Source organism: Anas platyrhynchos, chromosome 1 (genome assembly GCF_047663525.1).
Source record: "Anas platyrhynchos isolate ZD024472 breed Pekin duck chromosome 1, IASCAAS_PekinDuck_T2T, whole genome shotgun sequence".
Taxonomy (NCBI): Eukaryota; Metazoa; Chordata; class Aves; order Anseriformes; family Anatidae; genus Anas; species Anas platyrhynchos.
Genome location: NC_092587.1, coordinates 1,770,927 through 1,787,167, shown reverse-complemented (window position 1 = coordinate 1,787,167; position 16,241 = coordinate 1,770,927). Strand labels below are relative to the sequence as shown.

At 54.3% G+C, this 16,241-nt stretch overlaps 1 protein-coding gene across 4 annotated transcripts in view; it reads left to right on the top strand.

The window, feature by feature from the left end:
* The window catches only part of TASOR2 (transcription activation suppressor family member 2), a 32,901-nt gene that overhangs the window by 12,153 nt on the left and 4,507 nt on the right, over window positions 1-16,241 (top strand). For 3 of the 4 annotated variants that reach the window (XM_072039883.1, XM_072039978.1, XM_072039917.1), the window contains exons 10-19: window positions 2-104; window positions 796-896; window positions 1,312-1,415; window positions 3,800-3,872; window positions 3,985-4,059; window positions 7,754-8,545; window positions 8,905-9,141; window positions 10,884-11,805; window positions 12,229-12,724; window positions 13,164-16,022. In XM_072039883.1, coding sequence (XP_071895984.1) covers window positions 2-104; window positions 796-896; window positions 1,312-1,415; window positions 3,800-3,872; window positions 3,985-4,059; window positions 7,754-8,545; window positions 8,905-9,141; window positions 10,884-11,805; window positions 12,229-12,724; window positions 13,164-16,022 — 5,762 coding nt within the window. The remainder of the gene's footprint in view (window position 1; window positions 105-795; window positions 897-1,311; window positions 1,416-3,799; window positions 3,873-3,984; window positions 4,060-7,753; window positions 8,546-8,904; window positions 9,142-10,883; window positions 11,806-12,228; window positions 12,725-13,163; window positions 16,023-16,241) is intronic. The other variant, XM_072039955.1, reaches the window with a different exon arrangement.

The window sequence follows — 16,241 nt, the reverse complement described above, 5'->3', positions numbered from 1 at the left end:
GTAGCATTTTATTGCCCGTGGAGGGGGCAGCTCTCCATCCGGGGCCAGCTCTTGTGCAACATTGCCCTGAGGACCCCGTACAGCTCCACGATCCCAGCACAGCTGTAAGTTGCTCTTTCCTCTTCTTTCTGTGCAATATTTGGGGTGTGCAGCGTTCCAACCACTCTTACTGACCCTTTTGGGATTATATTTGGGTCTTTAGCAGGCAGGTTGGCTTCCAGCACCTGGGTATCCATGTACCAGAAAAGCCAATTTTGTGTCTGTTGCCCCATCCTTTTGTTGATCAACAGCTTCTTGCAGCTGTGCCAAATTACCTTACACACAGTCGGGGGAATTATCAGTGTCAGGAAGGGATTTGGGGCAGCCAGCAGTGTGGTGTCACACACACAGTAGCAGCTGGAGGAGGACACGAGATCAGGCTTCTTACAGCAGCTGGAAACAGCTGCGTTTTGTCACCACTTTGTTATGTTAACAGTTTGGGCATGTTTATTCTGAAACAATTACCCCTGCTGGGGATTATTTCTCCTTGTGAGAAGTGGGCTTCCTGACAGTGCAAATAAAGTTAGCCAATTGTGTTTACAGATTGGCACGGTGGCAAATAAATTATTGAGGTAAGTGGCATTCAAAAAAGGGGAGGTATTTAAAATCTTCATTAGTCAGGGGCCATCCAGCAGGTAACAACTTGGAACAGCCAGTAGCAGGGCACCGATATCAGTGTTTGGAGTGGTTCACAGTGACAGGGCTTAATCCTGAGAGCCTTTTCTGGACGTGAGCCCCGCTGCTTTCTCCCCACAGGCCTCCCAACCTGGACATTAACCACGTCATGGGGCTGTCTGACTTGAAGAAAAAGCTGCCAGAAGCTGCGTTTGGGAAAAGAAATTACATTGAGAATGAAGGTGAGTGTAAAACCCGCCAGCGTTTGCAGGGGATGTTTGCAGTTAGGATTTGCAGGAAAACAGAATTTCTAACGTGATTTCCCAGTGAGGTGAGGGACATTCCACCTCTCGGGGTCTGACCCAGCACCTCCTGCAGCATCACTCAAATTGCTTTTTGTAGCTGCAGAGCTAGGATAGGAAACATCTCCTATGAACCAAGGGTTGAAGAGGAAACTCACTATAATATCAATGCATATGTCTTATATTAGGAAATCTTGATAACAGGTTTGTTTTTCGCTTTTCTTTTTTAAAAAATACGAAACAAAACCAGTGCTTCCATCAGTTGCACCCCCACCTTCCTGGTAGGGGAGTGCTTGGTTGTTTGGAGTTGATGTAAGAGACATCCTACGTGAAGTTCTCTCTCTTTTGTCTGCAGTCTGCTTCCAGGGCGTTTACTTCAGTCTATATGAAGTGGAAATAGCAAATAAGGATCAACATAAAATGAATCAATTATTAGAAAATCTAAAGAAAAGGGACTTGGTAAGTATTTTAAAACGTTTTCATTCTGGCAGGAGAATACTCTTTTAAATATTCTTCTGAATCTTTGGTAGCATTATTCAAAGATTCTGAAATAATGCAAAATGGAACAAATTTCTCTGCTTTAAGTATTATTTTCATGCTTAGTTATTCTCCAACCTAATTTAGTCTTTCTGCTAACTGAAGATTGCTCCCTATGAGCTGGGACCTGATTTCTGGGGTGAGCAGAAATGTAGCAGGCAGACCTCTTTGAGTGTCTTTGTGCCAGATGAGACTGGTTTATTGGCTTGTCTTTGCATTTCCATAGTGGACAAGGACTGCAAGGGGATCTTAGATATTAAGAAAGTGGGAGCTTTCCGTGCTAGAATGAGAATTACTAAGCAAAAGACATAAGCTGCCACGTGCCTGCCTTTCTTCCTTTTTTTTCTTGACTGAAAAATAGTCCCCACTCAGCTCCTCACAGCTACGCTGCTGAAGCCTCGGGAGCTTCTGAAGATATTGAGATTTATTTCTGCTTTAACAGAGAATTTCCCATCTGTTGTTGCTGAAGGCTGCTTGCACAATAAGACCTGATAAGAGTTATTCCAGCACACTGGGGTTTTCCTGCTCACAGCACAATCTTCGTGTCTCCTTTTGACTCCCGGGGCTGAGCATCACCCCCGAGGAGCTCAGCACTGCTGGGATTCGTGCTTGGGGTTTGGCTTTGCTGCTGCTGTTTGCGCTGTCCCATCTGACCCTGCCTGTAGGTTCAGGGTTGTAAATTCCCAGCTGAAAACATACAACTGGCTGGGCACATCCTCCCCTCAGCGTAAGCTGGCAGCACTCCACGAGCTGCCTGGAAGGGCTGGTGCTGTGAGGCACTGCTGAAGAGCTGCCCACCAGCGTGCTTCTGCCATACCAGAGCAAGTGTTTGCAGGAAAGGCTCTCAGCCTCCATAAATCCTTGATGAGACTGCCTTTTATTGGTGACAACAGGAGAAATGAAGAAGGAGATAGCGTAGACGAGGTAAATGTCCCTTCTCGTGCTGGTGGCATCAGATGGGCACCTGGTTGTGGCACCCACGCTGAAGTTCACCTGATGCTGCACTGCTCGGGGTTCCCAGCATCTGCAAGGTCGTAACCTTGTCCGTGCTCCTTTTCTCCTCATTTCTGCCAAGCCTCGCAGAGCTGGACTCTGGAGGAGCTGGGGAAGATGAGGTGGTTGAGATGCAGCCGTGAGGAGCTTGGGTGCTGAAAGCAGCAGGAGCACTGGCATCTGGCTTGCAAGTGAAAATGAAAGAGTAGCTGGGAACGAGCAGGGTTGCTCGAGGCCAGCTGCACTCCTCTGGGTGGAGGGTGACTTCTCTCAGCTCTGTGTCAGGCAGCTGCTGACTCGTGGCTTGCCTTTTTCCCTCGTGTGCCTGAAAATCACCCCGCTGGTGAGAAACGATGGCAGTTTCATTGAGCTAGGTGACATCTTGGCTTTTATCCGCCCTGCTCGGCTGGCTTGAGACGGTTTGAAGCAAGGAGCTACCGTTCTGAGGAGCAAATATCACGCTGAAATTATTCAGCATTTCCAAAGCTGCTCCGTTGTCATGTGGGCTGGGCTCCAGTCCAATCCTCCGTTATGTCTGCGTGTGCTGAATGGGATCAGCGAGCTTTCTCCGAGCATTAGGAGCCCCGGAGTTACTCATGTCCTGGAAGTTCCCCTTAAAAGACATGTCTGAACGGCAGAAAGAGATCCAAATGGGTGTCCTCATGGAAGAAAAGGCAGCCCGAGCCCAGCTCCGAGGTATTAGGCAACACCCAAATCCCAGAAAAGCCTCGAGAAGCCCACGGATCTTTTTAGACATGTGGTCATCCACTCCTGAGACAGAGGCACGGCGGTCTCTTAGGCTCAGCTTTTTGATTTTTTTAACATTTATTGATGCTGCTGCTGCTAATAAGCAGGCTGCAGGGACTGAACTCACTCGGGCTCGTGCCTGGAGCTGTTGGCTGCGGACTCAGACGCTCGTGTCCAGCTTTGCTTCCCCTTCTGGGAAAGCCCTCCCCTCGCGCTGCTGAGAAGTCTTCGTGGCTGAGATGCCCAGGGACTTTTGAACCGAAAGGGGCTAAAATTATTAACCTTGCTCGTTAATTGTTCCTAGCAGTCGGTTTGGCTAAGCATTTCTGTTGTTTTAAGTAACAGATGGGAGGACTTTGGGATGAATAACAGCCTTAAATGGAATATTTTGGGCTCCAAGTCCCGGTGACTCAAGTGGCACGGCGGTGTCCTCGGCAAGGGTTGAGCTGGTGCTGTTGGCACACGTTCACCAGCACTCGGGGCTTGTTGACAGCGGCGCTGAGTGACATGAAGTGTGCTTAGGAGGGCAGGGAGAGGCTGCTCTAACTCTGTTTTGTTTGTTCCAGGCGATCATCAAATATTTACAAGATCAAGGAGTTCTTATCCTCCTGACCTCCTCCGCGTTGGCACGGGATGATGGTAATGCACGGCCACCTAGGAGCCAACACTTGGGCTTAAATAACCTGCCCTAGTGTAGAGGATGGGCACTTTTGTGTGTTTTTTAAACAAAACCTGTCGCTTTACTTCACAGGATTCGACCCCAAGGAGCCTGTCAGCCTCCTGGCCCTGTTTCTGTTCACCTCGTCCCGAGCAGTGTGCCTGAGAGGTAGGGAGGTTCTCTTGGCTGGCTTCAGATGCTACATTTTGGGTGCAGGATCTTCAGTTGAGGGTTCTAGCAGACGTGTTCCTCTGGAAAAGCTGATTTCTCAGCTCAACACCACCTACAGCTTCAGTGCAAAGGGTGTTAAAAGAGGAGATGAGTCCCATCTGTTCAGCCATACTTCATTTTTAAGCCGATGTAAACCAGGTCTCCGTGCTTTGACCCTTCTGCACATCCTTGCCCCTTCACAGGAGGGGCAAAAATAGTGAAAAATAATTGCTTTTCTGCGATTCTTGAGTGAAAAACAATTGCTTTTCTTCCTCTGAGTTGGTTTTCAGCAGCATCTGCTCCCTGCACTGTGTCATATAAGGGGGTAAAACATCACGGCATTTGCTGGACCCTGCGTGGAGGTGATGTGTTTTGCTAAACCAGTGGGAAAAAAGCCTAAAATATAAGTGAATCGTTCTCTGCTGAGATAACAAATGCAACAGGCTCTGTGTCACTGCTGGCAGGGGGAAGAGGGGCAGGGAAGGGGATTTGCTCCCTTCAGGGCATTTGAGGGAAGCAGGGAGATGCTGTCGGGCAGAGCCACGGTGCTTTGCTGCCATCAAGATGAGGCACAGCTCAAGATGACCCAGTTTGAACACAAATCTCCAAATTAGAATGAGTTTCAGCATCCGTGGCATTTGCATTTTCTCTGGATCTTTTGGTTTTGTGGAAATATTCGCTCTCCAGTTTCCTCTCGTGGACATAAAGTGACTGCCCAGCTGGCCCGGACGGCTTCATCTGCACACCTCTCACTTCATGCGCTTCAACAGGAATCCTCCTGGCCTTGCAGATCCCCGAGCAGGATATAAACAGGGGCCTTTTGCTCTGTGTAACTTCTGGCTTGCTTTTTGTTGAGTCATCCCAGGGACAAGCCAAGAGACCGCACATGCCAGCACACCCTGGTATTTCAGTCTGCCCGGGTGTGCGATGACTGGCGTTGCCAGTGGAGCTGGACAGGACATTCCCAACTCCCCTCCCCGGAAGATAAAAATCAGCAGAAACGTCAAGAGAGGCTGCCAGCACTTCAGAACACGGATTGCTTTGTCCTTTTTGGGGTTTAACCTGCAGCTATAAACTTTCTCCTTCAGGATCCGCACACGAAGTGGGCTTGTAAGTCTTGTGAAGACGCGATGGTAACTTGGCAGTGTGAGCTGCAAATGTCTTTGAGGCCTGAATTCAGTCTGTGAGGCTTTAAGGGCAGGCTGCTGGTGGCTGTGTTAGCCTGGCAGCCTTTCTCATTTCTTTTTTTAGGTAGAGGAGAGAGACAGGGATATCCAGAGGCAGCCTGAAAATCCAAACTACCGGGACAGGCCTGGGATCAGGAAGGTTTTTGCTGTGATGCCTGAAGCGAGGGCATAAAGTTTGGTGAGGCCAAGGGGGAAAACACGTGGAGATAAGACTGAAAATGGGAACTGACCACTCAGATATCGATCCCTGCAGCAGGGAGAGGAGAAAATACCAGAGCAGAGGGGTTTGGTTAAACAGGAGCATCCTGAAGCAGAGAGGGCACAAGTGGCTGCTTGGTGGGAAGCTCAGGGGCTGTAGCAGACATTGCCCGGGGTTCACGTTGATGCCGAAGAGGAGGCAAAGTGTGGGCAGCCAGGGAGCAGCTGGCAGCCAAGTGAAGAGGCAGGGGGAGAGGATAACGTCGAGCAAAATGCTCCGTGTTTTTACGTGACACAGTCTGAGCTCTGATGGCTTCCAGATGTTTTCCCTCCGGTGCCAGCAGCGCTCCCGCACGTGCTGTCCCGTTTCTTCCTACGCGAGTGGCGTAACCCCAGCCAGCCGTGGCTCTCCTCCGGGACCAAGAGCTCTCCTCGCCGGGATTATAAACAGTTCTGCTTCGTGGCTTCTCCTTTCTCTGAAGATAAATACGTCAGGGTCTGGGGGACAGAAGGAGACGGTGACCGAAGACAGCAGGAGGACGCGAAGAGAAAAGGAGGTGAAGTACAGACGCGTTTGAAGCCACTTGGCTTGAATAATGTTTCCCATTTTGGAAGGAGCAGCCTCGGAAGGCGTTTTTCTTCCTGTCCAGACAGCTCGGCAGGAATGTAGGGCGGGCGTAACGAGCCCGGCGTGCCGCAGCGTCCCCGAGCCAGAGGAGGAGGCAGGCTCACAGGGACACCCGGGCTTGCCGGTAAGGAGGAGCAGCAGTGCCAGCACCAGGCAGCAGCAGAAAACCACACGTCTGAGGAAGGGAAAAAAAAGCCAGGTTCCTCCAGGCATGGCTAGTTGGGAAGGGATGTGACAAGGAAAGATGCTGGGGCTGGCAGCCTGGCCCTGAAGCCAAAAGGAAGCTCTGAGTGGTGACACACACGGGCCGAGCCTGCAATGCAAAGAATCAGACAAGAATCAGACCGTCTGCAGCCTCGCAGAGGGTGAAGCTGGACAAATCTTGCTTGTGCAGGGAAGGCAGGCCACCAAAAGGCTCTCTGGGCGTTTTTGGGTGCTAAGGGGACGCAGGAAAAGAGCCCAGCACAGAGCCATGAGGCTGGTTAAGGGAGTGGAGCATCTCCCTTCCGAGGAAAGGCCGAGGGAACTGGGTCTCTTTAGTTTGGAGGAAAAGAAACTAAGGAGTGATCTTGTGAATATTTATAAATATGGAAAGGGCAAGTGTCAGGAGGACGGAGCCAGGCTCTCCTAATGATAGGACAAGAGACAAGGGACAAGCTGGAACATGGGAGGTGTTCATAGGGTGAAATTTCTTCACGGTGAGGCTGAGAGCACTGGGACAGGCTGCCCAGGGGGCTTGTGGAGTCTCCTTCTCTGGAGACATCCAAAACCTGCCTCGATGCATTCCTGGGTGACCTGATCGAGGAGTTCCTGCTCCAGCAGGGGGATTGGGCTAGGTGATCTTTCAAGGTCCCTTCCAATCCGTAATATTTGGTGGTTCTGTGCCATCATTGTGCCAAGCAGGACCCATTCCCACTGAGCCATCCACCAGCCTGGGCTCCTTCAAGCCGTGGGTCTCGTTCCTGTCCATCCTGGTGAGATCTAAACCCAAAGCGTGGATGATACCACACACCGTATGTGGTAGGACGTTGCTCCTGCTGAGATCAGTGACAGGCAGCTCCTTTCAGTAGGACCAGGCCTCCTCCAGCTGTATAAAATCCCCTGGGTGTTCATACTATCCCTCAGTCTGCTTCTTGCCTTTCCCCATCCCGCTCCAGAGCACGAACTCTGCAACTTCGTGTGCTCTGCATCCGCCCACGCTGGCAGCAGGTAGGGATGGAGCTGCTGGGGGTTGCATTTGAGCAGGAAAAACCCCATGAGTGGTCTGAAAACGGTGGTAGTCTAAACACTCAGCGTGGGCAAGCCTGAATTTATGCAAGTTTAAAGAAAGAAAGCGTTTTCAGAGCTCTGACTGTCCTAAAATTGCTAGAGCGAGGGGATGAGTCTGCTGCGTATGATCTCGCTGTGATTTTCTGCAAATAGGGCTAGTGGATACAAGAGGAGTCTTTCCTCTTCATTTAATTCCTTTTTGACTCCCACATGCCATTTTTTTTTTACCTTCAGCAGCGACAATCACCTCTCAAAGCAGGACGTTGTCCCTGGGGCCAGCGTTCTCTTAGCATCTAATGGTGAGGTGACTCGGGGGGGGTTTAATCCTTTTGTAAGACGAGTGAAAATTCTTTTTCTTTTCCTTTCCCAGCTGAAGAGCACGATCCGAAAGATGAAAGGCGAGGGAGCGACGTCTCCTTAAAAATAGCCTCGGTTTTGCCCGGGCTTCGCTATGCCTTGCAGAAAGCCACCACTTCTCCCCGGGGGGACGCGCTCAGCACCGACGTGCGGATCAAACAGCACTTCCAGGAGTATGCAAAGCTGGAGCAAAACGCACAGCACACCTCGGGCCAAAACGGCGACGTTCCCTGTCCTTCTCACCTGCCATCAGCCAAGGATGAATGCACTAAATCCTCGACAAAAAGCTCGGAGCAGTCTTTCTGCCAGCTGCAGCATTATCTCTCCGATCCCAGCAGCTACACGCTGGAATTGTCGGCTGCCTTAGGGTGTTTGGCTGGTGCTGCTCCTTCTCTTTGCTGCAGCTCGGAGGCTGCTCGTAAAGGGGACTGCCCTTTGGCTCTGCCACCGGACCCGGCTCCTCCTGTACCAGCAGAAGTCAAACTCGAAGGCGAAAACCCAAAGCCCACTATTGTGGGGCTGGGCTGGAGTGGCGAAGTGGCCCCGAAAGACGTTAGCTCAGGCAGCGAGCTTTGGATGCAGCAGAACAAGAGGAAATCCAGCCAAACCGCTGGGACCAGCACCGGGAAGAAATGGTCACCCCTCAAGATGCAAATACATTCTGGGGGGGACAGCAGCAGGGACAGGAAAGCGACCAAGAAGAAAATCACCTTCTCCTTTCCAAAAAAAACGGGGCTTACGGCCAGCTCGAGCGAGCCCATGCTGAAATTAGCCAATTTAGAGTTTCCACACAGAAGGAAAAGAGGTAAGTGCTGTGTCATAGATCTGTAGCAGTGTCTCCGTGCTCCCTGGTTCAGCCTGGAAAGAAAAAGAGGGGGATTTCAGTGAAAATTCAGGTGGTGGATCACACCCAGCGATCTCTGGATCTCTGGAGATGGGTGGGGATGCCCAGGGGGTGCACAGCAGCGGGGCTTTCTGATCATTTGCATCAGTAACCCGTTGGATCAGGAGCATAAATCGAGTTGATGAAGACCATTCTGCTGCTGCTGGTCACTTCTAGAGCAGTCTTTCCACATTTTTCAACTGAATATCTTGTGATTGTTGTTTTTTTAATCTGAGCCTGTCCCAAACGAAAAGAACTGCCCTCCCTTTTCCTCGCCCCAGGTGCAGAGGTCCTGTCTGCAGAATTTGTGCACAATACGCAGCCTGAACCTGCCCAGAAGGAAACCTCGGCCCCCGACAGCCCTGGCTTGGAAACCAAGAGGCCGAAAACGCTGAAGAACTCGGACGTGAAAAAGGTTCCTGCTGCTGAGACCAGCGCAAAGCCGCTGAAGAGTAAGGTGATGAAAAGCGTGGCGAGCAGCCCGCTGAAACCGGCAGCCAAAAAAACAGCAGAAAGCGGTAAGAATGCTGTTCCCTGCGGAAATGTTTACTTTAAAAGCAGAGCCAGCAAACACCCGGGGCAGGTCGTGCCCAGGTGGAGGGAACAGCACGGGCAGCGGCAGCCAAAAGGCCTCACAAAGTTTAGGGCTTTAGGGATTAGGGTCTGGGTTGGGGTCTGCTGCTGCCCAGCAGCCTGCAGGCTCCCGTTACACCCTCCCAGCACACATGAACCAAATTTGTTTGAGTCCTTTCCTAAGTTTTCAGATTTTTCTCCATTTTTCTAATTTTAATTCCTTTTTCTAAATTTTTTTTGGAGCCCTTTTCTAATCTCAGTTGGCACCCTTGGCAAACCGCTCAGGGAAAGTGCTGGGTTTTAGCTGCTGAGCTCTGAAACGGGTGAGGTCAGGGCATCGAAACCTCCGCTCACGGCCAGCACCTGCCCAGGTTTTTAGTCCATTTTTCAATCCAGTTGCTTTAAAAAAAATAAATGAAACTGTCACACCTTTCGCAGACAGACTGCAGTGGGTTTAGGAGGCCGAGTTGGATAGTCCCAGAGTGCAGCGTCTGCAGGTGCTGGCTGGGAGTCTGCTTTTAAACTGAGAGCCAGTATTACGGTGCCAAGATAAATGGTGGAGCAGCAGTCGTTTTTTGTTAATTTGCCGCGTTTTCTCACACCTCAAGCTTTGATGTCCTTCCTCGGATCTGCGTCTGGGTTTTTTCCCTCTTCCCAGCGAAGCAGGAGGCTTTCAGGACTGGTTTCGCCACCCTGGCTCTGTTTGTCTGCTTTTCTTGCTCTTTTATTGCCACGTTGCTGTCAGACTTCCTGATACGTGGCGGTTTTCATCGGCGGGCCTGTCGGGTGCTGCTCCTCACTGTGCTCCAGGGGCTTCAGGATGGGTCCTGAGCTGGGTTTGATTCACCCGGAGGGCTCTGTCCACACTTCTGTACCTAAATCTAAAAGGCTGAACGCCAGGTGCTGCCAGAAATGCAAAATAAGAGCGGTTAGCAGTGAAAAACACTCAATTTATGGGTTTTTAGAAGGTGTTAACCTCGGTTAATGACTTCATGCTTTACCAACACAAGCCTTGAGCCAGGGTGAGGGGTGTTTTTAGTACCAAAAATTAAATGAAATGTTTACTTGCTGTGCTCTGGGAGCCCCCAGGTTTCTGCGTGTGCCCTGAGGGGCAGCTCAGGGGCAGGTGATGCTGTTGAGGGGTTTTTTTTTCTGTCTTTTAGAGGGCCGAGGGGTTTGTTTTAACCGTGTGGGTTATTGCAGACACAGCACGGGGTTTCTTCCGTGGTGAGGGGTGCAAGTATTCAGACTAGAAGAAAGCATGAAGGAATAAAAAAACAGATTAATGAAGCACTTAAAAACATCTCAGGTTGTTCGTAACTGCCCAAACTGCACAGAAACAAAGGGAAATTTTCTTCCCCCTGGATCCCGGGCCATTTATTTAGGAGGATTAACCCCATTCCTGAAATCAGCTGGATCCCAACTCTGGATCCTGCCGTAGCAGCCATGCCTGGCGTGACCACAGAGGTTTTGGGGTTATTTTGGGGTTATTTTTGTGTGTGCAAAGTCAGTGTTGGAGAGGCAGCTTTTTCCTGCCAAAACAAGGCCTTTAATTAATTGCGATGTGCCGGACACCACGGTCCCTGTCTGAACACCATTTGTTAGCTGTGAAAGCCTGCTCCGAAGCCCTTCTCGAGGCAGAACTGCTTGCCCTTCATTTATTCCCTTTTTTTTTATTTCAATACAGAGGGGAAGGAGCCGTTCGCCACCGTTCCCAGCGAGGTTTCTTCGCAGAGCCCCGCGGCGGAGAGCCAGGTGGGCGAGATCTACCCAGGTGCTTCTGCGAGCCATTTTTTTGATCCGAAGGGGAACGACTACGAATCCCACGCCCTCAACTTGCTGGCTGACCTGGCTCTGGGCTCTTGTATTCCTTCCTTCATCCCCAGGGACAGCGGGGCGATCTCCTCACCCCGCAGCCCACCCCGTGACCCCGCGAAGGAGCAGCAGGGCCTCCGCAAGCAGAAATCCTCCCGCGCTGCCTCCGACCACGAATACCACAGGGTGGACAAGCTGGCAAAGGGAGCTGCCTCGCCTGGCAAAGCGTCACCCAACCTGAAGCTTCCTCCTGCTGCCAAAACAGACCTGAAAGACCCCCTTCCCGGGGAGAAAAACCCCGGGATTGCCGCTAAAAAGATCAACCCCAACCCCAACCCCGCAAAAACCCGCGCCTTGCTTCCCAGGGAGACCCAGGAGGCCACCGAGGCCAACAAGCACTCCTTCATCTCCTCTGAGCACTCCTACGCCTCGCTGCTGCCCGAAAACCTGAAGAAACCTCCGTATCCCAAAAACACTTCGTATTCTGGGCCTGCCCTTGCCAGAAACGGGACGAGGGGCGCGCGGGCGGGCCCCTTGGTGGGCAAGGTGCTGCCTTTCCGCCACCAGCAGAGCAGCGCCCACCCTCAGCCTCCCGCCGAGGCCACGGCGGCGCGGTGCCGGGGCTGCCTCCTCTCCCCCAGGCTGAAGGAGGATTTCGCCGAGAGCCACAGCGTGAAAAGCTGCGGGAAATCCCTGCAGGTGACGCGGCGCTGGGAGGCCGGCTACCTCTTCAGCTCGGACAGCAAGTACACCAACGACGAGCTGGAGAAGACGGTGATCCGCGCCCTGCACGGGTGAGTGAGCCTGGAAGACCTCCTGCAGGGGATATCTCTTGCTAGACACCTGGAGCACTTGTAGAATGGGTTTTCTTTGCTCTTTTTGTGTTGTTTTTGCGAGATAATTGCCCTTTTCTCCGTGCTAAACCCGCATTGTGTTGTGCTGAAGCTTCCTGTGGCTTTGGTACTTCCAGCAACACGCACCCAAGTGCTTGTTTCTCCTCTCAACCCATTGCAAACCACATCGAGTGCTTGTTTCTCTTCTTTTCAACCCGTTGCAAACCACATCAAGCAATCCATGACGCAGCTGGGCACTCAAAACCCTCCTTCAGTGGGGCTCAGCACCTTGGGGACGCAGAAAATGAGTGACCTGCATCAGCAGGAGGGAGGATGAGGGTTGCAGCTCCCCCTTTCAGGCTGTGTTTGCTTTTTCTCTTCCAGGCCCTGGGACCCTGAGCTGCCCGACGACGTGGAGGAGATGAAGCTGATACTTCACATGTGGGTGGCTCTGTTCTACAGCAAGCCCAGCAAGGTGCTGAGCAGCCGCAGGAAGGTGGTGGAGCACAGCAACCCCAAGAAATTCGTCTCCTTGAACAGCACCGGGGATTTCCTGGAGCTGAGCGACGACGGCGAGGATTGTTTCGGGTCGGAGCCGTGCCCCGTGGACTCCCAGTCAGAGCCTGAGCAGGCTCCTAGCAGCTCTCTGGATCCCAGCACGCGCTGCCAGGGGGTTTTTCGCCCAGAGGAGAGCCTTGCAGACAGCACGGTGTCGTCTTCTTCAGGGGAGCTGCCCCCCGGGGAGGAGGAACCTTCCTCCACGAGCTCCGAGAGCCTTTCCCTCGCTGACCGCGCTGCTCGGAGCAACCTGGTGGAGAAATGCAGGCAGCTGGAGCTTCCCGAGGAGGAGCACGGGTGTGATGGCTCGATTGTTGCTGTGGTAAGAGCCTGGGGGGTGCCCACGATCCCTTTTTGTGCTCGTGGGAGCGAGAGGAACGGAGCAGGAGGGCTTGTGGGCTCTTTTGGAACCATGCAGGGGGGTCCCCAAAGCAGGGCACGGGGAAGTCACCCAACAGTTGGCTGCCCCAGGTGACAGCCACGCACACACACACAGTTTTATCATAAAAAGGCTTCCAGTTTGGATGTCCTCCTGGACTGAGCTGGGCTCTGACAGGAGTTATCTATCCCTGACCAAGGGAGGGACTCGAGGAGGAGAAATCCCAAAGAATTAGAGCAGCAAAAGAGCACCTGGACTTATTTTAGAGACAAACTTGTCCCTGCAGATGCTGCTGGGGTGCTTGCACTGACATCTGAGCGTTTCAAATAATCCATCTCCGTTGCCTCCCTTGAGGATTAACCTCTGGTTTGTGTTATTTCAGGTGGAGCTGCCCCGGGAGGGACAGAAGGATGCTTCCATCACCCCCAACCCCTCCAACGATGCCTCCACGTCCCCAGCTGTGCTGGGCAGGGAAAAACCACGCAACCCAGCCCTGAATTTCAGCCCAGCTCCCCAGAGGACGCCGCACGGGCGTGGAGAGCAGCCAGAGAGTGAGGCCTCTCATTCCACATCCTCAGAAGCAAATCCCAACAGAGCAAAGCCCGAGGGGCTTGGCAGAGAAGAGAGGGCATCGCAAGACCCCTCAGGACATCCAGAAATTGAGGAGGAAGAAGTGGAGGAGGGAGAAGCAGAGGAAGAGGGCTCTGGGCATGGCAGCACGGGCGTGGGGACCTCTGGGTTAGCATTTTCTGGAAGAGGTGATGCCGACACGGAGCAGCAGCTGGTGAATTTGGCATCCCCAAGGGATTTTGGTGTTCCCAGAGAGGGTCCTGATCCCATCCCTGCTGCCTCAGCCCTTCCCCGTGAGGGCAAATCGATGCCAGCCCTATTTGGGACTGGGGCTGCCTCTCGGGGGCTCTCTGGCGATGCAGCCCCAAGCGTCGGCGTGCTTCAAGAGCCCTGGGGGGCTTTGGCCACCCCAGGTGCCGAAAAAAACAGCACCATTTTGGCACACGAAGCCAGCCCGGCCGCTGTGGGTGACAGCAGCTCGGTGCCACCTGCTCTGAGCACGCATCTTGGTGTCCCCACAGCCGGTTCTGGAGCCGGAGAGGCGCTGCGGGGTGGTTTGGAGCAGGAAAACGAGGATCGTGCGCCCTCTGCAGAAAGCCTGCTGCTCGTTGGGAGCCAAGCTGCTGCCACGGCTGGCATGGAGGCACAGGGACAGGCACGAAGCTCATCCCCTCCTGGCTCCAGCTCTGCCTGCCGGGCGTTTTTGGACGGAGCAGCAGCTGCGGGGGCAGCTCCAGGGGTCCGGGAGGCCGCGGCGCTCGTCCAGGCTCCGTGGAGGAGCAGCCCCGGAGGGAGAAGCTGCCTTCCCCGAGGGCGTGGAGGTGAAATTTGTGCTGAGCTCGCTTCGGGGAGCTCTGAGGAATCAAACCAAGAGCAGAACAAGGCTTTGGTGGAAGGGCAATGTGGCAGCACCCCTGCCAGCCACCCCGATGTTTTGGGGGAGCCCTCAGGAGCTGGTGACGGCCACGGCTTCGCCTTCGACTGTACGGCCTGGGCAGGGGACTCCAAACCAGACAGCTCGTCCCTGGCTGCCTGCACGGCCTCAGCTGCTGCTCCCCTTGTCCAGGACCCTCCCTGGGGTGCAGATGCGGGTGCCCCTCGCTGCTTTTTCGGGCAAAATGAGCGGGGAGCAATCCTGTGCCCCCCTGGGAAGCCCCGCGAGCCAGGAGCTGCCGCAGAGCTGAGCGTGGCCGCCGAGATCCCAGCAGCAGCCAGCTCCTTAAAGCCTGGATTTGTAGGAGAGGTGAAAAAAGACCCAGGTCTGTGCCGCACGGAGCCAACAGAGAGCTCTCCACGGGGTGTCCTCATGCCTGGTGAGGTGGAACCTGCTCCTTGTTCTCCTCCACACAGCCCCGAAGCAATTTGGCACGGCGCCGAGCCAGACTCAGTCCTCGGCGTGCACCCCGATGCGAATCCAGCTCCCTGTGGTGCCACCAGACCCTGCTTTGGGGGACAGCAGCCCCCAGGAGCCTGCCACACGTGTGCCACCCCCCAAATCCAGGTAGCAGGCGTGCTGGGAAGCCACGAGGAGGACTCTGAAGGAGGAAGCAGCATCCCTCGTGCCAGCCCGGCGGCTTTGCCAGCAGGATTGGTGCCACCACGGGGCGAGTACGAGGCCGAGGAGCCCAGCGTGGTCGCAGATCCTCATCATGCGGAGCTGGAGGGGGAAGAGGGAGCAATCCCCGTTCCCCACTGGGGGTGCTTTGCACCGATTTCCCCTCCTCTGACCCCATCCAGGGGGGCAAGGACTAAGCACGACTCCTCCTCCTCCTCGCTGAGCGAGGCCTGGGGCTCCCCGAGCTCGGAGGAAAACCTCCGGTGGGCCGAGCCCAGTGGATGCAGCGGGCTGGAGGAGGCCAGCAGCAGGCAGGTGCCACCTTACGTCAATATCACGGACAGCCGGGGGGTCTCCAAGGATTTCCTCAACTTCACGGTCACCAAAAAAACCCAGCGGGGCAGGAGGGGGAACGCGCGGCCCTCCAGGAGACGCCGCCCTTGCGCGGGGCAGTCGCATTTGCTGAGGGCCCTGCTGGGGCCGTGGAGGGGCTGGGAGGAAATCACCCAGCACACGTTGGACATGGAGCACCTCCGCTTCTACTATAAGCTAAACCAGATCCTGAGGAGCGGGCAACCTCCTCTTTCTACCTCCGAGAGCATCTTCCCACGGCACCGCTCGCTCCAGGCGGCCTCCGAGACGTTCCCCGGGCAAGAAACTCCCCTCCCTCCGTCCCCACGAAGCAGGAGCCCTCTGCAAGTGACCATCCTGCCCTCGACCCCGTGGCCGGATGGTTTTGGCTGTCCCCAACCGCACAGGGACCCGTCATCCCATTGCCCCCCGTGGCACGAGAGGTCCCGAAACCGAGACCTCGCCGCTCCCTTCCACCTCGGCAAGCTGAAATACGAAAAAACCCCGCAGGAGCCGCCGGGGGTCGTCTCGGCCATCCTCAGCGAGTCCCCCCAGCTCGATGGGGTGATGCTGAGCGGGGTCGAGACGGGAGGAGAGGACAAAGGGAAGGGCTCGGCACACGTGGAGGCATTCGGGGATTTGGTGGCGGAGCTGTGCGGCTCGCTGCGGGGCCGCCTGCGCAGCGTGGCCAAGGGGGCCTGCGGGAGCCCGGGGATGTTTTACCTGGTGGAGACGGGAGAGGAGCCTTTCTTCGCAAGGGTGAAGGTAAAACTGGGCGGGGAGGAGGTGGCTCTGGGTGAGGTGGAGCAGAAAAAGGGCTTCAAGCCCTGATTTCACACCCCACATCACAGCCGGCTTGTATCCCACCTGCTTTCCCCATATTTTCCCCCTTGCCCTCTTCCCTGCACATCCTGGAGGTGCAGAGAGCTTTTTCTCTGCTTTTTCATCCTCTGCAAGCAGTCGCAGCCCCTGCTGTCCTTACCA